Here is a 21,374-nt window from a genome sequence, read left to right on the forward strand (position 1 = left end):
ATCAAACAATACAAGCCAGCAGCTGTTTTATGACCCAGATAAATCAGATGGAGACACGCCGCTGTTCTGTGTCAAAGTAACCTTTTCGGATGTTGTCTTCCAACTTTTTCCTCTATGGAGACTGCTTCCATATGGCAAGGTCACTTCGCTCCCCCTTCCCCGCCCCCGCATGTGGCCTTCTCCATATGCCCAGGTTACTTATGAAAAAGCTGGTGAGCAGTCAATGGCGAAAGCTTTCTTTTTTCTTGGCGCAACCTTGACTCCTCTACAGTAATTTGTTTCTTTTCAGAGAGTTCTCCTTCTCTCCCATCCGAGAGAAAATAACACTCGGGAGTCACTCTTCTCCTTGCTAATCATATCACTTGTCTAAGGGAAGCTGCTGCTGTCACAAAAATCGTATTTGCAACATGGAATGGGTTTCTCACGGCTGGCAATTATCCAGGTTAAGTCATTCATTCTTGACAACTTCTGTTACTTGAATCACTCAGCCTGAAAAACACACAAAAATTATGTTATCTCCAAATATGTTTTAATTAAAATCCTTTGCATAAGATTTTTCCTAAATAGAGAAGGGAAAAAAGATATACAGCCCATTATGATGTGTGAAAATCATGCCATAGTTAATTTTGTTATGTGTACATGAGACTAAGAAACCAGTACATGAAGTTCCTTCTAGGTGTTTGTATGCATTAAAATATAACAGCCTGCAGTTTTCACACATCTTGTTGCATACATTTTTCTCTACATGGAAATTAATGCAGTGCAGTGTTGCATTAAACAGCCTTAATATTTATTCAATTCATGTTGGGGGAGAAAGTGTTTATACCTTAATAATGAATATTTTCTCTTTCCCAATGGTTTTACTGTTGGAACTAACATCTGTTATGTGAATGATGCCTAACAAGAAACTCCTTTGCATGTTTACTCAGACATAAGTCCCACTGTGTTCAGTGGGACTTATTCATTGTGAACATGTCTGAGGACGTGGTGCAACACAATGAAAGGATAGTCAAATTAATTATCAGTACACATATTGTGACAAAAACGGGAGCAAAATAATTCAGTGATAAAGATGAAAAACTTTGTACTAGACATGAAGTAGATGTGACTGATGCCAATCTTTTTGTACTTCTGTTTCGCCATTGCAATGGTTTTTGTAACATGCTTCCATAATCTGATTTTTTTAAAAAGATTATAGGACCGTGTGTTAGGACACAGTTGTGCAGAATGAGAGGCAAAAGTGTCATTTGAACAATCCAAACCACCCAGTTATATGCATATTCCATAGTAAAGTGGTACCTCGGGTTACATACGCTCGAGGTTACAGACTCTGCTAACCCAGAAATAGTGCTTCAGGTTAAGAACTTTGCTTCAGGATGAGAACAGAAATCGTGCTCCAGCGGCGTGGCAGCAGCGGGAGGCCCCATTAGCTAAAGTGGTGCTTCAGGTTAAGAACAGTTTCAGGTTAAGAACGGACCTCCGGAACGAATTAAGTACTTAACCCGAGGTACCACTGTATATCTGTCAGTGCAGGAAAGCCCCATGCAGTGATGGTTTTGCCCCCTTCTTTCATAGGATATGAGCAGTAGCATCATTTCAGGACAAGGGAGCAAATATGCTTTAAACTTCTCTGGCATTGTCTTTGCTGCAGCCAACAGGCAAAGGGAAATCACAAAAGTACCACCATTGATCAGAAAGCACTGCCCCATCACTAAGCCATGACTTGACAGGACAAAGGAATGGGCAACAGATGCTGGGAGGCAGTGTTATCACAGATATTCCACGCAGCTGTACGGTGCCTCCTCATTCTTCCAGAAGCTGGTAGAGGAGAACACAACCTTTTCGATACAAAGTTGAAGTATGCAGGAGAAACAAGCCTGTACTCTAGACATCAAAAGATGGGGGAAACTGTTCTGTTTGTCTGTGTCTATCCTTCTGTAGCTTTTGGAAAGTTTCCTGACGACAGGCAAATCAAATTGTTGCAGGCTTTGGCAGTTTTTGCAACTATCTTCCACCAGTCATTTTGGTTTTGTACTCCCCCCCCCCTTTTATATATATAAAAAAGGGAGTGTGTTCCATTTCTGTAATGAAGGATGTAAAATCATGAGATTGTAGCATAAATATGATGGATGCTGTGGAATATCTGTCTGCCTGCGATCAAATAGAAGCTGAAGTTTGTTACTACCTTAAGAAATGAAACTGACTACACTAGTTTGCTTACAGATCTGTTTCTCAGTTGTTACACATTTACAGCATTTATCACTGCCACCACCCTGGAAGTGGATCAAGTTTTGTTCCTCGCTTTCAGTCAAATGCAGATATACAGCTGATACAGATATAGATACGCATATTCATATACAGAGAGACAGAGGGGCCTTGTACAGTCCTCATTATTTAATTAGGCTTTTAACCCCTAATTAAACATTTGGCTGGCAGTGAAAGGGAAAGTAGAAGGCAGAGGGCCTTTTTGGCAGTGGTGGCCTCCCTGTGAAACACCCCTCACCTTCAGATGGCAAGGAGATAAAGAACTACAAACTTTCAGAAGACATTTTTTCAAAAAGGGGAAAAGAGAGGACCCAAATAATTACCGCCCAGTCAGTCTGACATCAATACCAGGGAAGATTCTGGAGCAGATCATTAAGCAAACAGTCTGTGAGCACCTAGAAAGGAATGCTGTGATCACCAATAGTCAGCATGGATTTCTGAAAAATAAGTCATGTCAGACTAACCTGATCTCGTTTTTTGACAGAATTACAAGCCTGGTAGATGAAGGGAACGCAGTGGATGTAGCCTACCTTGATTTCAGCAAGGCATTTGACAAGGTGTCCCATGATATTCTTGTAAAGAAGCTGGTAAAATGCAGTCTTGACTATGCTACCACTCAGTGGATTTGTAACTGGCTGACTGACCGAACCCAAAGGGTGCTCATCAATGGTTCCTCTTCATCCTGGAGTAGAGTGACTAGTGGGGTGCCACAAGGTTCTGTCTTGGGCCCGGTCTTATTCAACATCTTTATCAACGACTTGGATGATGGACTCAAGGGCATCCTGATCAAATTTGCAGATGACACCAAACTGGGAGGGGTGGCTAACACCCCAGAGGACAGGATCACACTTCAAAACGACCTTGACAGATTAGAGAACTGGGCAAAAACAAACAAGATGAATTTTAACAGGGAGAAATGTAAAGTATTGCACTTGGGCAAAAAAAATGAGAGGCACAAATACAAGATGGGTGACACCTGGCTTGAGAGCATGTGAAAAGGATCTAGGAGTCTTGGTTGACCACAAACTTGACATGAGCCAACAGTGTGACGCGGCAGCTAAAAAAGCCAATGCAATTCTGGGCTGCATCAATAGGAGTATAGCATCTAGATCAAGGGAAGTAATAGTGCCACTGTATTCTGCTCTGGTCAGACCTCACCTGGAGTACTGTGTCCAGTTCTGGGCACCACAGTTCAAGAAGGACACTGACAAACTGGAACGTGTCCAGAGGAGGGCAACCAAAATGGTCAAAGGCCTGGAAACGATGCCTTATGAGGAACGGCTAAGGGAGCTGGGCATGTTTAGCCTGGAGAAGAGGAGGTTAAGGGGTGATATGATAGCCATGTTCAAATATATAAAAGGATGTCACATAGAGGAGGGAGAAAGGTTGTTTTCTGCTGCTCCAAAGAAGCGGACACGGAGCAATGGATCCAAACTGCAGGAAAGAAGATTCCACCTAAACATTAGGAAGAACTTCCTGACACTAAGAGCTGTTCGACAGTGGAATTTGCTGCCAAGGAGTGTGGTGGAGTCTCCTTCTTTGGAGGTCTTTAAGCAGAGGCTTGACAACCAAATGTCAGGAGTGCTCTGATGGTGTTTCCTGCTTGGCAGGGGGTTGGACTCGATGGCCCTTGTGGTCTCTTCCAACTCTATGATTCTATGATTCTATGATTCTATGATCTGAAGGCAGCCCTGTATTGGGAAGTTTTTAAATGTTTGATGTGTCCATCTCCTTCTCCCTGCACCTGATTACATGTTTAATCAAGGATTTAAACACTAATTAAACATCTAGTTGGCAGTGAAGAGGGGAGGAAGGAAGGAAGGAAGGACAAGAGAGAGTCTCTTCCTATGTCATCTCCCCCCCCTCCACCAACCCTATCTTTAATTAGTGTTTAAAATCCTGATTAAACATGTGGTTGCCTGAGCCCCCTGCTTTTAGCAGCCCTGGACTGCTCTGGGTGGGCCCAACAAGAAGCAGACCTGGAGCTGCCTTGACCTGCTCTGGACAAATCCCAGGTTGACCCAAATTGCCTGGTTTGGATTAACAATGAGTTTTTAGACATGAAAACGTCTCCACATCATGGAATGCAAGAATATGATATGGTCGAAGAGATCCCAAACTCAGGTGTGTGAGAGGTTTTATGGGGCTTGGGGTGGGGCTGGCAGTTTTGCCAATTTTCTGCACAATCCAAATCTCAGCTCCACCCGAGAAGTTTGTATGCAGCAGATCTTGGGCTGTGCCAGCTGAGCTGGGGTGAAGAAGAAGAAGAGGAGGGGGAGGGGAGGAGGAGGAGTAGTAGTTTGGATTTGATATCCCACTTTATCACTATCCTAAGGAGTCTCAAAGCGGCTAACATTCTCCTTTCCCTTCGTCCCCCACAACAAACAGGTGAGGTGAGTGAGGCTGAGAGACTTCAGAGAAGTGTGACTGGCCCAAGGTCACCCAGCAGCTGCATGTGGAGGAGCGGAGACGCGAACCTGGTTCACCAGATTACGAGTCCACCGCTCTTAACCACTACACCACACTTGCTCTCCAGTACTAAGCCAGTATAAATCCCAAAGAAGGATAGAACTTTCTTTATGTATGCTACAGCAGCAGCAAGAATACTCATCGCAAAGCATTGGAAGACACAAGACTTACCCACTCTGGAAGAATGGCAGATGCAAGTAATGGACTACATGGAAATGGCGGAAATGACTGGCAGAATCCGAGACCAGGGAGAAGAGTTGGTGGAAGAAGATTGGAGGAAATTTAAAATTTATTTGCAGAAACATTGTAAAATTTTTGAATGTTGATGACATTGAAATGAAATGAAGGGGTTCTAGCAACAAGGTAAAATGTAAGATTGGATTGATAATAGATGAAAATTTGAAGCGATATTATGTGAGGAAAAACAATTAAGGATAAATTAATAGGATATGAATTTGCTGAACCAACTTTTTAAAAGGGATACAAAAAAGGGAGGCATGAGGAAGTCAGGAAAATAAGTTAATCAAAGATGAGAAATTAAAAAAGAGGGATTTTGGTTTTTTTGTGTGTGTACTTTTTTCCTTCTTTTTCTTTTTTATGTTAAATGTTTGTATTTTTGTATTTTGTAACTTTGTATTTTTGTGTTTTTATATTTTTCTTGTGTTTTTACTTTTTTCTGTTTGTTGTTCTGGAATTTTTTATTCTTAAAACTTAATAAAATATTATTATAAAAAAAAAAAAATAAATCCCCCATCCTGGCTCAATTGGCATAAATCCCAGCCCTGACTCTAGCATAAGTTCTGCTGGCTTCCTATTTTTTGAATCGCTCTATTTGCCACATCTCTGGCTTTATCTGTAGGTGTGTGTGTGCGCGCTTGCTTATGCTCACTTTATGTTAATCACATTTACTATAGACCCGTTTTGTCCTTTGTCACAAAATCTACTAGGCTTTCTGCTGCTGATGTAGATTCAATAATCCACAGTACGTATTTCTACTTGTGTAGTTCTACGGAACATCCCTCCACCCCCCGCTGGTGAAATATGATTCATTGGAGGATTGTGGAAGTGTGATTTAGAATACAGCGCTTACATCTATAGCCAGAGGCCCATATTCATAACATAATTTGCATGTGTAGACTTGACATTACCCTTCTGTTCAATGCTTACTCCGTTATTATCTGAGAATTGTGCAGATGACCTCTGTTCATTTTTATAAATGACCACATCTGCCTGACCTGCACCTTTATTATTCCACCATGTGATTTTTTTTCAATTAAATATTATTAATTAGATGCTATTGTTCTGTATCTAGTTTTTTCAATATGTTAAAGATTCTGCAGGAAAGTGGGGAGGGGGGAGAGTAAAAGGAAGCAAGCCACACAATAGGAATAGCTTTTCTTTTTTCGTGTGATTATATATTCACAGCCAAGTATATACATCTATATCTATATTGACCCATGTGAATTGCTAAGCAGCTGGCTCTCGTTTTGTATGCAGCACCACACCCTTATGCACAATGATTGTCATATAGACTCCCTTGCCACAACGAATCGAAAGCCCAACTGGATCAGAATGTGCCACAGGGAGAGAGGGTCACAAAGTGAGGAAGGGATATAGATAAAGTGCCCCTTTTAAAGCTGTACTACCAAAATGATTAAGGTTTTAAATGGCAATTTTAGTTTATATTTTAGTGATCAAGATTTAATATACATTTTTAACTGCCACTATATCTGAATTGTCTCTGTTATACCCAATTGCAATTCAATGTATTCCTGTTGTGTTTTATGATTTTCCTGATATTGTAAGTGAGCCGGAACTGGTCTGTGACCGTAATAATAAAATTCATTCATTCAAGCGCCCCTTTTCTCATTCCCTCCCCCCCCCCCGCATTGCCTCAGTTTTTCAAACAGCAAGTGTCTGCTTTCCTCATTTGCAGTACAGTGGTGCCTCGGGTTATGAACTTAATGCATTCCAGAAGTCAGTTCTTAATCCGAAGCGTTCTTAACCTGAGGCACGCATTCCCTACATAGGTGTCCGTGGCCCTGGAAGTGGATTATGTTCTTATCCCGGGGCAAAGTTTGCAACCCGGAGCACCTACTTCCGGGTTTGTGGAGTTCGTAATGTGAAGCGTTCATAAGTAGGATGGTTCATAATCCAAGGTACCACTGTAGTGGGCTTCTTGGCAAAATGTGCATATGTAGAAATAAGTGCATTTGTCAGCATTTCCATGTGAATTTTTCCCAATGCATGCAAATTTACCTAATATAAACATTTTTGCAAAATAATTGCAAAAACAAATTTGCAAAAAACAAAAATAACATTTTTGTATGTTGTTTTCATTAAAATATCATTTTATTATTATAATAATATAATAATAATAATTTATTATTTATACCCCGCCCATCTGGCTGGGTTTCCCCAGCCACTTTGGGTGGCCTCCAACAAAATATTAAAATACAATGGTCTGTTAAACATTAAAAGCTTCCCTAAACAGGGTTGCCTTCAGATGTCTTATGCACACTTTACCCTAGTCTGTGCATTATTATTATTAGTAGTAGTAGTAGTAGTATGAACATATTTATTGGCTGGAGAACTGCACTGCAAAATTTGGAGAAGTGCAAATTTTGAGGGATGATTGTCAGGGACTGGTGGGGCTCTGATGAGTGAGTTGTGGAGGCAGGGGGTTGGGGGCTGTTGACACAGGAGAGCAGACCAATGATTTATGGGGTTTGGTGTCCGCGTGAGGCAAGAGTCAGGGAGGGGGAAAGAAGACAGGTCAGAGCAGTCCAAGGCAGAGGGGCGAGTGCAGGACATGTCAGAAGCAGAGGAATAGGCTGTCCTGGCGAGGGACTACCTATGCTGTATGGCAAACAAATACTGAAACAGCATTTCAAAAGCTGTTCACAATGTGGCACAGTGGCAGCAAGTAGGGGAGGAAGCTATTCAAGGCAGAAAAATAAACTTTCCACTGGGCTAGGAAAAGCCTGGATACTCTTTAGAGCCTGGCAATAAATTTGCTGTCATTAGGCTAATGCTGAAATAGCTGGCATGGTGAAGTATTTGATTTGCAGAAGTAAAGAAAAAATTAACTATGCCAATTTGGTTATATTTTGTGACATGTTTTAGAGATGATGCTGTCTTAATTATAAGGAGATAGACAGGAGAAGTGGGGGGCAAGTGTTTTGCTCAACAGTTTTGTACATTCTGCTTTCCAGCCATGGTTTCTTTGATGTGCAGACAATTCAGAACATTTCCCCCGTATTGTTTGTAAGCCTACACAGATTAGAGTAGACCTTTAATTATGGTGAGCTCCTTTGGGCATGGCTTATGATGGAAAAGTAAGGTAAAGGTAAAGGGACCCCTGACCATTAGGTCCAGTCGTAACCGACTCTGGGGTTGTGGCGCTCATCTCGTTTTATTGGCCAAGGAGCCGGCTTACAGCTTCCAGGTCATGCGGCCAGCATGACTAAGCTGCTTCTGGCGAACCAGAGCAGCACACGGAAACGCCGTTTACCTTCCCGCCAGAGCGGTAGCTATTTATCTACTTGCACTTTGACGTGCTTTTGAACTGCTAGGTTGGCAGGAGCAGGGACCGAGCAACGGGAGCTCACCCTGTCGCGGGGATTCGAACCGCCGACCTTCTGATCAGCAAGTCCTAGGCTCTGTGGTTTAACCCACAGCATCACCCGCGTCCCACAATGATGGAAAATTAGTGCACAATAAACCGGTGTTGATGATAGGTTCACTTGTCAGACCCAATAGTAAAACAAGCCAACAAACAAAAATCCATTTGGGAGCTAAAAGACATAGATCCAAAATCTAGAAGTGCACTGATGTTCTTTCTTGGCAAACTGAAAGCAGAAAAAAACACTAGCAAAATTTTATTTGCAGGGTTTTGCAGATGTTAGCAGGGTGTGTGATTTCAATCAGCCAAATGGCATGTGGGAAAGGTTAACTCCTCCCTCCCTCTCTCCTGCATTCACATTCTTTATTCTCTGACATCCTTTTGGGGGAGACACTATCTTGTCCTTTCCTTCAGTCATCCAAATGTCTTGGGTTGACCCTGTTCCTCCACAGCTGCTATCAACAGAACAAACATGCAGGAGATAATTTTCCTGGATCTCTCATGTCATTGAGCTGATGTGGTATAGCAGCCAGTGTGCTGGGCTAGGACCTACAAGATGGGGGTTCAAATCCCCCCCCCCAAAAGTCATGAAGTTCACTAGGTGACCTTGGGCTACTAACCTACCTCAGAGCTTTGTTGCTGGAATCAAACAGGAGGGGGACAACTATGCAGTGCTCTCTTTTTTCTTTTAAGAAGAAAAGATGCCAGTACTCACCATAAAGTTATTACAGTGAGTGTCACACTTTTAACATCTGAAAAAAGGTGTCAGTACTATGTACCCTTGAGTACCCCCAGGAAAAAAGCACTGGAACTATGCCACCTTGGAGGGAATGTGAGATATGGGTGTAATATTAAATGATAAAATAAATCATCTACTTTGTCCTGAGAAGAAATAGGGGAAATGGAACGTATAATAATTAAAGGCAGGGAAGGGGATGGATCAAAAAGGGGAAAGGAGCAGAGTCAAATTCTGAAACAATAACCAGAAATAAGTGTGCCCAAAGCCAGATTTTCCTTTTTTTTTATAAAGATATTTATTAAGTTTTCAATTTTATACAAACAAAAAGAAAAAAGCAAAAGAAAAACGCATACAATTCTGAATACTTAATTTTCTATGACATATTTCCCTGACCTCCTCATACCTCCCCTTCTTGTATTCCAATTCAAATTATTTACTCAGCAAATCCTTATCTCATAACATTACAGCTGGAAACCCCTTAATTTCAATCCAACATCATTCAACATTCTTTAATTTTACAATATTTCTGTAAATAGTCCTTAAATTTCTTCGAATCTTCTTCCGCCAACTCTTCTCCCTGGTCACGGATTCTGCCAGTCATTTCTGCCAATCCCATACAGTCGATCATCTTCATCTGCCATTCTTCCAGAGTGGGTAAATCTTGCGTCTTCCAATACTTTGCAATAAGTATTCTTGCTGCTGTTGTAGCATACATAAAAAACGTTCTGTCCTTCTTTGACACCAATTGGCCGACCATGCCCAAGAGAAAGGCCTCTGGTTTCTTCAAGAAGGTATATTTAAATACCTTTCCAAAGCCAGATTTTCCAACTTGCCAAGTATTCTTAAGTGGTGAGGGACCTTGCTGCCTTCCCCACAAATTATTTCTGGATAATCACAGGGACATTAAATAAATGGAAGGGGGAGTTGCACATGCACACACAAGGTTTCTGAAACTACAGCGTTCTCTGAATCATTACCTATACAAAATTTTGACTACTGTGGAGTGTAGACTACCAATTTTGTATGCTCCTACAAAATTACACACCTAATCTCTTATGCATGTAGAAAAAGTTAGCTTTTATAGTATTGGATCCAGTACCTTATCAGGACCATTTCATGCAAAGCATTTACCCGTGTTCATTTCATCATTTTACAACCTTTTATTTTGATTTGGGTAGCAATTCCCCGATTAGATAAAATAGAAATTGGATCTTGAAAATATACAAATCTGTTTAAGACTTGAATAATTTATCCAGTTGAAATCTACGCAGGATTGGATTTGTGGTGGTGGTGATTATTGTATTTGAAATGCAGTACAGGGTTGAACTGATTCTTTTTTTAAAGATACATAGTGCAATTGTAGCTTTATTAAGCAAAATGTTTCTTTTCCTTCTGATTGTGCTGCAGCTGCTTTGTGAAACATAGAGCAAAGACAAATGTGACATTTTGGAACAGTGGAGCAACTCTGGAAACTCCTTTACTACATTTGATCCACATTTCCCTTCCGTTGTTGAACTCGAACAAAAGAGGTTCTGCAAATCTTCTGCAGAAACCAGCTATGCATGGTGCTCATTGGCTGGCTACTCAAACTTCTCTGGTTACTCAAACTTTGGAGCAGTCTTGCGCTTAAAAAAAAAAGTGTATAAAATATTAATAACAAATGAGCACAGAAATGCATCACATGGTGCTTTTAAAAATGTATACAGCCTGACTGAAGGATGGAGAGGGGGAAAAGATGGGCAGCCGAGTTGCCATTTTATTTAGCATTATGCATGCATGCATGCATTGTGGTTGCGTACTGTTTTGCAAATGGTTCACGCAGACCAGGGGTCAGCAAACCTTTTCAGCAGAGGGCCAGTCCACTGTCCCTCAGACCTTGGGGTGGGTGGACGGACTATATTTTGAAGAAAAAATAAATGAATGAATTCCTATTGGGCTGATGCTAGAAGCTGGAGACACTGAGACACGTCTTGTTCTTAATTTCAGTTGCTGTCTTCTGAGTTTGTGTTAAACATATCCTTGGAATTTGCTGCCAAGGAGTGTGGTGGAGTCTCCTTCTTTGGAGGTCTTTAAGCAGAGGCTTGACAACCATATGTCAGGAGTGCTCCGATGGTGTTTCCTGCTTGGCAGGGGGATGGACTCGATGGCCCTTGTGGTCTCTTCCAACTCTATGATTCTATGATTCTATGCCCCACAAATAACCCAGAGATGTGTTTTAAATAAAAGGACACATTCTGCTCATGTAAAAACACCAGGCAAGACCCACAAATAACCCAGAGATACATTTTAAATAAAAGCGCACATTCTACTCATGTAAGAACCCGCTGATTCCCGGACCATCCGTGGGCCGGATTTAGAAGGCGATTGGGCCGGATCCAGCCCCCGGGCCTTAGTTGGCCTACCCATGTTGTAGACCTTGCATGTACCATAGTTCCCAAATCCATTCCCCTTTTAAATCTGGCACCACCTCACTCCACTCCCTGCTCACCCTTCTCAGAGAATCTGGGGGAAAAAAAGTGAACAAAGAGACAGTTATGTCCCATGGAAACATTTGAGGCAAGAATTTTGTCTGTCAAACAATGCCCGGAAGAAGGAAGGGTTGCTGATGGGAATGGAAGAAAGTTCAGCCATAATAACAGGATTCTTCTCAACTGCAATTCTGACAGTTTCTTGAGCGGCCCCAGAATTATTGGCTCTTTCATCTCTATTGAAAGGACCGTTACTCAGAGACCCTTTTTTCTTTCTCGTTTTGTGTCTTCCACATCTGCCTTGTGCTACAACTTCCTTTAAAATGTTCTGAGTATGCTGCTGGGTCAGGTCTACTTGACATTAATTGCATTTTCTATTATTTTAACTTCCCTTCCTTCTCTAGAATATATACTACAAATATATTAATTAGAAATGGATGCTCTTCATTCAGTGAAGATGTGCTCAGGATAGATGCAAATTCATACATCACTTTCCCTCACTTCTTAACATGTAGATAAGAAGTTTGTGTGAACACACAAATGGCAACTGGAAGGTCTTGCTAAAATACTTTTCAAAGTAACACATTTTGCATTAGGGAAATGGTGGGTGCGTCTGGTTTTTTAAAATTAATGTTCAAAGAGTTCTACCAAACAACACTTCTAGAACTGCAGTATAAATATTCCATATAAGAAAACACATCACCTAATTCTGTCGTTGTTGGTTTTTGGGTTTTTTTAAAAAAAGGAAGTGGGGATGTATGAAAAGTTGAATACAGTACTGAAAAGAGCAAAGAAATTTTCAAGACTGACAGCTGAAGATTGCATTTTCCAATGTGCCAAAGTCATTCCAGCAGTGAAATAACAACTCTCCCGTGGAACAGAAAGAGCTACAAATGAAACAGTTTTCTGTTCTGCAGGAGTGTTACAATGTCGCTAGCACTGGATTTTATTTATTTGTTTATTCTTCACGATTCCCTAGTACTGTACTGTAGTTAAATATCCCTGGGCAATGGGAATGGAATAATGAACAGAATTACTTTGTGTAGGTGTTACATTGCTGAGGAATATAGCCAAAATAAATTCCAAGCAAGTACTTGATCAAAACTGAAAATCAAAACTGTACAGTGAAAAATCATAACTTATTTTAATTTCCAAGAATTAAATTTCAAATTTTAAAGCAAGCTCAGTTTTCAGAGAAATAACGTTTTAGAATAGAATAGAATAGAATATATTCTACATATCTGAACGTAACTTTATATTCTGTTTTTTTCAGGGGTGCAACATCTATTGTCTACAGATGCAGGCAGAAAGGAACACAAAAGCCATTTGCTGTCAAAATCTTGAAGAAAACTGTAAGTTTCATTCCACCACCACCACCCCTTCTCAAATTTTTCTTACAGAGGTTTTCTTCAGAGGATCCATTGCAAATGTGTTTAGGCTTTAATTGCACAGTCTGACCAATGAGGACGTTCCAGCTTTGTTCGATTTAAATTCATGATGTGCACACCAGCAGCCTTCGGAGGAAATTATTCCCGAAGACATGCTATGCATTTACTCGTCTTTTTATATATCAATATTCTATCTGCATATTGTAAAATGGTTAGTAGAAAATGTATATTTAGAAAACACCAAGTGCATGAATTCCTGATGAGAACAAAGCAGCAGGAAGCCATGGAAAGGACATAAAAAATTATAAGAGGTTCTGCAAACTAACCCATATATCTTGTATGACTTCCTAATCTGAACTCAGCGTTCTATGGAAAGCAGAATCTTCTGCACAGGCATGAAGGTGGGGGAAGAAGAAAGAGATTATCACCCCAAGACTACATGCCAGAAAGAACACAACAGTTCTTGTTTTTGCGAAGGAAGCAACCTTACCTTTTGTTTCATGCTGCAGTTGTACCTGAGCAATAGTTCTGACTCAGGGGGTGGCCAACCCTCAATGCAGCCCTCAGGATAGGTATGGAGGGGAGAGAGAGAGGTTTAAAACAAGAGTAAAACTGTTTATGTGTTCCTAGAGAATTGCTAATTTCTACTGTAAGTAGGTTAATGGCAGGTGCTGCTTCAACTTTGCTAGCATGCCGTACTTTGAGAACTCTGCATTGTGGCATGTTCTCTGAGTGCTGAAGGTTTCATGGTATTATAAAAATAGCATTAGGATTAAAAAATTCAGAAGAAGTACAGTCAGGAGATTCATCTAAGAGCTGGTTATTACATAAGCACCTGCAACTCTCTCAAAAGAGTTGCTATTATTTGAGCATCGTATTTAGCTTTGAGGCCGAAATTCATATAAGTTATGGATTTTTCAAATTAGTAAGCAGAATGGTGGGGTGAGGGGAGAGAATTTGGATACAGGAGTGCGGGGGACAGTCTAGATGCATTTCCTTGACAACAACAGCTTTATGATCCAGCCATATTCAGTGGCGGAGCTTCATGCTCCGGCACTGGGGGCGGGGCGTGCATCCTGGGGGCGGGGCATGCCACCCACAGGGGCGTGGTGTGCGTTCTGGGGGCGTGGTGTGCCGCCTGCAGGGGCAGGGCACCCAGCATGGGGGGGGGGCAGCCGTGATGGAACTCCACCGGGATCACGCTGCCGGGGGCGGTGCACCCCCCCGCCCCCTCTTCCTCCGCCAGTGGCCATATTGACAGTGAAAACCTTTTCAGGTTTCAGTGGTTAAGTGAGGGGAGGCATTCAGTAGAGAGGAATGATATTTGTATCAATGGAGATCCAAGTCACTTCTGCAAAGGGAAAGAGCTCTTCTGTAGGTGGAATAGCACGTCTGTACCAACTGTATCACTGTAGGTCACTTATTCCACCAAATAAGAGGACTGTTCTTTCTGTTCCTCTTATTTCAACAGGGGAGGTTCCAGCGCTGCTTACGCACCATCTTCCATGGAGTTTAGACTTATCTTCAATAGCAGCTCCTCCAAATTTTAAAATGTTCTGACAATAATTTTAATGAGTCCTACTTTAGGATTGTTTTATTGTTTTCTCGCCGAAGGGGCTTGAAATACTAGAGCTGCAAGCTAAAAATTTAGTACAGTGCATATGTTCCTATTTGAGACCTAGTTCTCATTTTCAGCCCCAGGTGTAGCTCATCGCTCTGCAGTAAAATATCTTGACACCACTGTTGAAAGCGTAAACACAGTGCAATGGAGCTATGCGACCATGTTGCAACTATCTGTCTGTCTGGAGTTAATATGCATAGTTCAAGCCCCACATCTTTAAAAGATGGGCAAATTGGTTAATAGGTAAAAAAGCAGCAAATTTATAATCGGGGTATGGGACGTTTTCTATATGGAAAAAATCCAGATTAAGGCCCATCATCTTGGGAAATAAGTCAGTAAGTGCTTTCGGATGGGTGCTTTCTTGAATGACAGGCATGGTCATTCAGCATATCCAACCAACAGCTACAGGAAACATTGGTTAAATCAATTTATAATGGTCTCTTCCATTTTGAGAGTTTAGTTTAAGGGGACCTAGTAGAACATTATGAAAGAAATAGATTAATGCAAAATTTGGCATACACGGCTCTGCAGGCCCATTTATGTTAACAATTATTTTTCAGTGGATCCTGTGGAATTTCATTGATAATCAAGGTATATACAGGTTGCAAAGCTTGATTACCCTTCTGAAAAAGGGAGTTCATTGATAGGTGACTTTTATTTGAGAACAGCTTGTCCTTAATCCCCATGTTTTGTTTAGAGTCCTCAATAAGCTAAAGAAATGAAGATGGGGCTGTTAAGATGGACACTCTGGAAGGAAATAGATTAAAGGTGTCTTGTTATCAAAAAATTTAAAAGGGCAATATAAAAAACAGCTCCCCTCCCCTAGTTGTCGGTTGACTCCAACTTCCTCTCTTGAAACTCGAATGAAAAGTGTGTTGTGATAGAGAGCACCTTTGGGATAAACTGATGACATTTATAAATTAAAACAGATCCCCTGAGGGACATGGAAGCATTCTAAAGTAGTCATATTAAAGGGAGTCCCTCAGGGATGATTTTTGAGAAAATCATTGTACTAATCTTCCCAGAGAAGAGGAAAAAGATGTTTTATTCCTGATCATGACCCAAACTGGCAACAGTTTTTACAGCAACTGTGGGACTTGAGGCAATTTTAGCTTACATCCCAGCAGATAAAATATCCAGAGATGGAGCCAAGTCTACTTGTCTCTCAAAAATAAATCTTCCCTACCAACAGCAGTTGAGGTTACGTGAGACACTTTTAACTGAATGTCTTTAAAGATTGAGGAATCTGCTCAGGCTTTAGAGACACTAAAGTGAAATTGCACCAGGCTGCAGTCCTGCACCCATTTACCTGAAAGTAAGCACAATTGAACTAAATAGGGAAAAGTAAGTCCTCCTCAAAAGTGAGTGGGCATACATAGGATTATGTGCTGTCACAAATCTGAGCCTCCAGGAAGAACCATTTAACTGTCATGTCAACTTTCATTCCAATTCTGCCAACTTGTTCACCCCTCTTTGATCAAATCTTCTGCTCATTTACAGTCAACTGCTGCTTCCATGTGCATACCAGCAAACTTATAGCTAGTCCAGCCATCAGTCTTGCTCTCCACATTCTGTTTGGCCTTTGTTGCTTAAACTTGAAATGCAAGAATGTTTCTGCATTTATCTGTTCATTCACCACCTAATTAATTACACAACAGTGCTTTTTAAAGTGTAAAACCGGTAAAAAGGGTAAAGGTAAAAGTCCCTGGACGGTTAAATCCAGTCAAAGGTGACTATGGGGTTGCAGTGCTCATCTTGCTTTCAGGCTGAGGGAGCCGGCGTTTGTTTGTTTCTGGATCATGTGGCCAGCATGACCAAACCGTGTCTGATGCAACGGGACACTGTGACAAGTGCAGAGCGCACAAAAACACCGTTTACCTTCCCGCCACAGCGGTACCTATTTATCTACTTGTACTGGCGTGCTTTCGAACTGCTAGGTTGGCAGGAGCTGGGACAGAGCAACAAGAACTCACCCCATCATGGGGATTCGAACCACCGACCTTCTGATTGGCAAGCCCAAGAGGCTCAGTGGTTTTGACCACAGCAACTTAGCACTGACCCTTTGGACTGGAGATGATGGGGTCTGAACCAGAGACCTTCCGCATGCCAAGCAGCAGCTGAACTACTGAGATGCAGACCCTCTATTTTTGGCAGGGCTAACTACCCGTCTTGCAAAAATGCATGCAAAGAAGCTGTCGCACCAGCTCTCTTTCTAAATAACAGCAGTATTCGTGGAGAGCAGAGTTATTTAACCCTTTCCTGTGCTGCAAATTGCTACTTCCCTCATATATAAGCTGCACTCACTCCGTAGGGTTCCAAACACAGCTTGAATCCTGAAGCTCAAGGTTAGTAAAGCAAGAAACAGCCAGCAATATTTCGCTGTACCATCTGTTGACCAGACTGTTGGAACTACGCCAGGTAATGTGCAGCTGAGTCTTGTTTCTATGAACACCAAACTAGTGCCAGAGTAGGGCTTGGTAAGAGGTTTGTAAGCAGTAGAATGGTTATCACTTTATCCAGATTTTTTGTTTGCCCGCCCGCCACAAGGTTTTATCCTAAACATTTGGACTCTTCATGATGATGCATACTTTATCATTTATAAATTATATAACAAATGATAAGTATCAAATAAATGTGGCCTTCAATGTTGAGACACAGAAACTCTGCAGTGTGAAATACCAGTGACCATCCTCATAAACATTAGCCTGTTGTCATGACATGAAAAGCTCACTAATGCCATGGTAGTGGCTGCTAAAACATTTTAAGGGTAAGCATAGGTAGTATGCTTCATAAACATTAATTCACATGTGTATTCAGAGCAAAGTTTAGAGATTGGGTACATTTTTAGCAAGACCTAGGGAAGACAGGGTTTTTTCCCCAGCTAGAACTCGGCAGAACACAGTTCCAGCAACTCTCAGCTGGGCGCCATTGCCGTTATAAGAGAACAAGGGAGGCGTTCATGGTGAGTTCCGGCACCTCTTTTTCTAGAAAAATAGCACTGTATAAGGATATACTATTTTTTGTACCATGAGCTCCAATGTATCCATTGGGCCAAGGCTAAACTGGGCGTAAAGCTGTTATAGTAATCTGTAAACGAACATGTTATTTCAGATGTTGCCTGCTGAAGAGCTCTGTGCAACTCTAAAGAAGTTGTTTCAAGAAAAGGTATTGCTATGTTTATATCTATTTGATAATAAAGGTAAAGGTAAAGGTACCCCTGCCCATACAGGCCAGTCGTGTCCGACTCTAGGGTTGTGCGCCCATCTCACTTAAGAGGCCGGGGGCCAGCGCTATCCAGAGACACTTCCGGGTCACATGGCCAGCATGACGAAGCTGCTCTGGCGAGCTGGCACCAGCGCAGCGCACGGAAACGCCGTTACCTTCCCGCTATAAAGCGGTACCTATTTATCTACTTGCACTTGGGGGTGCTTTCAAACTGCTAGGTGGGCAGGAGCTGGGACCGAAAGACAGGAGCTCACCCCGCTGCGGGGATTCGAACCGCCGACCATACGATCGGCAAGTCCTAGGCACTGAGGTTTTACCCACAGCGCCACCCGCGTCCCATATTTGATAATAGGAAGAAAGTATTAAGTGGCTTCAGAAAAACTAGAACTGCAAAAATATACCCGCCCAGTTTAGTAATCCCATGCAGCAAAAGATCTGCTTGCAGAGGAAATTTTCCATTCTTTTCATTGATGTTGGGCTGCCTGCTCCATGGGAAGTGAAAGGCTAATTCATGCAGGAATTCAATGTCTGTACACACACTGAATCGCACATTTGAAGCCTTGTGTTTAAAGCAGCCTTAGGTAAATGCCATTCATGTAAATAAATTATTGCTAATCAGTCAGTAGCCTTATTACTTTGACTACAAAGCAGGGAGGAACAGTAAGAAGAACATTGTCCCTTGAACCTGGACGGCGGCCTGTTTGCTGTAATGGTAAAGAGTGCATTTCGCCTAGTATTTATGCTACACATTCAGCTAAATGCGCAGCATTCATTCTGCAAGGAAATAAGTAACATGTGTGCAGCAGCTGTTGCTTGGTAGATGGCATTTCCTGCAACTATTGGTCATGAATTCTATGTAACGATTTTGAACAAACATTAAGGACGGGATTCACCTAATGAACCCTGCCAGCAGAAGCTTTGTGCAAGGGTTTCCACTTGTGCAATGGAACTTCCTCATTTCTTCCCTCCCCTCCCCACATGCCCCCTGCCCTGAAATTGCATTTGAGGGGGTCAGGAAAAACCCCAGAACAGCACATACAGAGAGGGGAATGTTCCATCTGGCAAGCAAATATGCTTGCAGATGGAACCTTGTAATTCCATCCTGAGGCTTCAAAATGTTAAAGTAGGACAATAATAAATGCCAACTATTACTCTGTGGTATGAACATGTGTAGATATCATACTGGCAAATCAGGGATGGAAACTGCCAAATGGAATTTCTGAGCATTTCATGAACTGGAAACTGGAAACAAACAAAAACAAAAATCTGCTGGGTGCGCAGAGTGCACTAAAGGACTGAGTAATTAATGTTTTATTTTATAAAACTGAGTGATGAGTTCTGCTGAAACATGCAACATTCATCTTAAGTGGAGAGGCAGTCAGAAAAACTACTGGAGCTTACAAAACAGTAAGATTCTCCCCCCCCCCATTGTTCCTTTCTTCCGTTGTTGTTTACCCTCTAGGCACTTATTCCTTACCCTCTTGTTTCAGCTAGCTTGCTGGGTCTTTTCAGAGCACAGAGGAAACCTTTCCCCTCTCCCAAATGTGTAAACAAGTGATATAAAATTCTGTCTTTGAGCACATTTCTAAAATTAACTTTGTAGTGTTGTAAAAAGAGAATCCTCTGTGACATGTTGGCACTAGAGGGTCACTGCTGCCTCACACAGAAGTAGCTTGGGGGCACAGATATTCACCAGCAGGGAGTGCTTACTAACCTAATAAAACAAAGGGAAGTTTTGCTTCATGTACACCTTGCTTCTGCTTCTTGAACATATTTCCCCCCCTCAGACTTAGTGTAAACTTATTTCTCTTGTCTCCTCAGTATCTTGCGGTATTCTCAAATCTGTCTAAAATAGCTGATCATCTTTGTTTCAGACTTCAGACCTCTTTGTGCCCCTGATCACATCTACTATTAATTTTATTTTTATGATTTCTTTTCATTATATAGGTTTCAGTGATGTTGACCTCGGTGCCTGGAGCATTTTCTCCTCTCACTGGTATTAGCAAGATTCCCTCCACCATCCTCTCCACCCCCTGAGCCTACTTGCCTTCCACTTCACACAATTATAGAGTTGAGACACAGGGTCATCTACCCCAAACCCCCTGCAATGCAGGAGTCTCAACATGCGGTCTCCCATCCACTTTGAAACCATGCCGGACCCTGCTTAGCTTTGCAAACGTGCTAGCAGTTTTATTGCTGCACCTCTAGTCTTCGAACAACATACTGTCTTTTTATGTAGACATTAAACTCAAGAAAGGAAGGCATATTTTCTTATATTGGTTTTTGCAGTCACACTGATGTCGTTGGAACTGTGCTCAGAAGGTAATTGAACACAAGGCAGGTTTCAGAATAATAATGTGTTTCAAATATATTGTGTAAATATATAGGATGCTTGAATGGTAATGCAAGATTTTAAAAAGTAGCCTTGCTGAATGAGACAGGTGCTTGTAGCAGGTTGTGCCGTCTGCAGATAGAAAACTTTTTGATCCAGTGGAACTTCCTGTCAGCTGAAACAATGGGTGCTGATCAAATTTCCATCATAATTTTGTATGAAACGTTACTGAAATCTTTGAATTTTCTTTAAGAATGCTGGTATATTTGCTCAGATATCTATTTCTTAACCTGCAGCCTTATCCTAAATATATTAGCATGCAAGTAAGTCCCAGTGATTTCAGTAGGACTCACTTCCTAGAACATGTGTTTAGGATTGCACAGTAATAGTTAAAAATGTCTAAGATGAATACCAAAAACTTATTATGCATCCCCCCCCTTTAACTAGGTAGACAAGAAGATTGTCCGAACCGAAATAGGCGTTCTACTTCGACTTTCACATCCAAATATTGTAAGTTGGGTATTTTTTACAACACAATTTTTTGTTTGCTTGTGATGCAGATGTTTTATTGTGGAACCTTTAGGCAGAATGAAAAGCAGAGGTTTAAAGAAGTAATTAAAAACAAGAATAAGTTCAAACAAACCCCAAGACCAAGTTAATGGGATAAATGAGACATTCATCCTTCACTGAAACTTCCTTGCTGTTGATCTTCGAAATATATACATACTTTCTCTGAAACTGAAAAATTCCTTATTTTGTGCCTTTCTCAGATAAGACTGAAGGAGATATTTGAAACCCCCACAGAAATCAGCCTTGTCTTGGAGCTGGTCACGGGAGGAGAACTGTTTGACAGGTAGGCGATGTGTGAAAGTTATTCCATATCTCTTCCAGGAATGTTGTTATAATGAAGAGTTACTATTGAATGGGGACTAGTTTTCCACTGTCCTGCCCTGAAAACTGCTGTGATCTTGCTCTCCTCTGTCTCACAGGGCAGACTTCAAAGCAAATGTCTTTCTCAAGGACCGCCCTGTTAGGGTGTAAGAGGAACAGGCCTCAGGCCCCTTCTCAGCTAAGCCCCTAAGGCAGCCTTTCTCAACCCTGGATCTCCAGATGTTGGTGGACTCCCATCATCCCTGACCACTGGTCCTGCTAGCTATGGATGATAGGAGCTGTAGTCCATCAACATCTGGGGATCTAAGCTAGAGAAAGGTTGCAGGCAGTACTTTAAATGCCTAAGGGCCC

The 21,374-nt window shown here is 41.6% G+C and overlaps 1 protein-coding gene across 3 annotated transcripts in view; it reads left to right on the forward strand.

The window, feature by feature from the left end:
* Positions 1-21,374, forward strand: part of CAMK4 (calcium/calmodulin dependent protein kinase IV) — an 84,205-nt gene that overhangs the window by 25,572 nt on the left and 37,259 nt on the right. For 2 of the 3 annotated variants that reach the window (XM_053407667.1, XM_053407663.1), the window contains 4 exons: positions 12,840-12,918; positions 17,687-17,740; positions 20,580-20,642; positions 20,903-20,985. In XM_053407667.1, coding sequence (XP_053263642.1) covers positions 12,840-12,918; positions 17,687-17,740; positions 20,580-20,642; positions 20,903-20,985 — 279 coding nt within the window. The remainder of the gene's footprint in view (positions 1-12,839; positions 12,919-17,686; positions 17,741-20,579; positions 20,643-20,902; positions 20,986-21,374) is intronic. The other variant, XM_053407664.1, reaches the window with a different exon arrangement.

Source organism: Podarcis raffonei, chromosome 11 (assembly GCF_027172205.1).
Source record: "Podarcis raffonei isolate rPodRaf1 chromosome 11, rPodRaf1.pri, whole genome shotgun sequence".
Taxonomy (NCBI): Eukaryota; Metazoa; Chordata; class Lepidosauria; order Squamata; family Lacertidae; genus Podarcis; species Podarcis raffonei.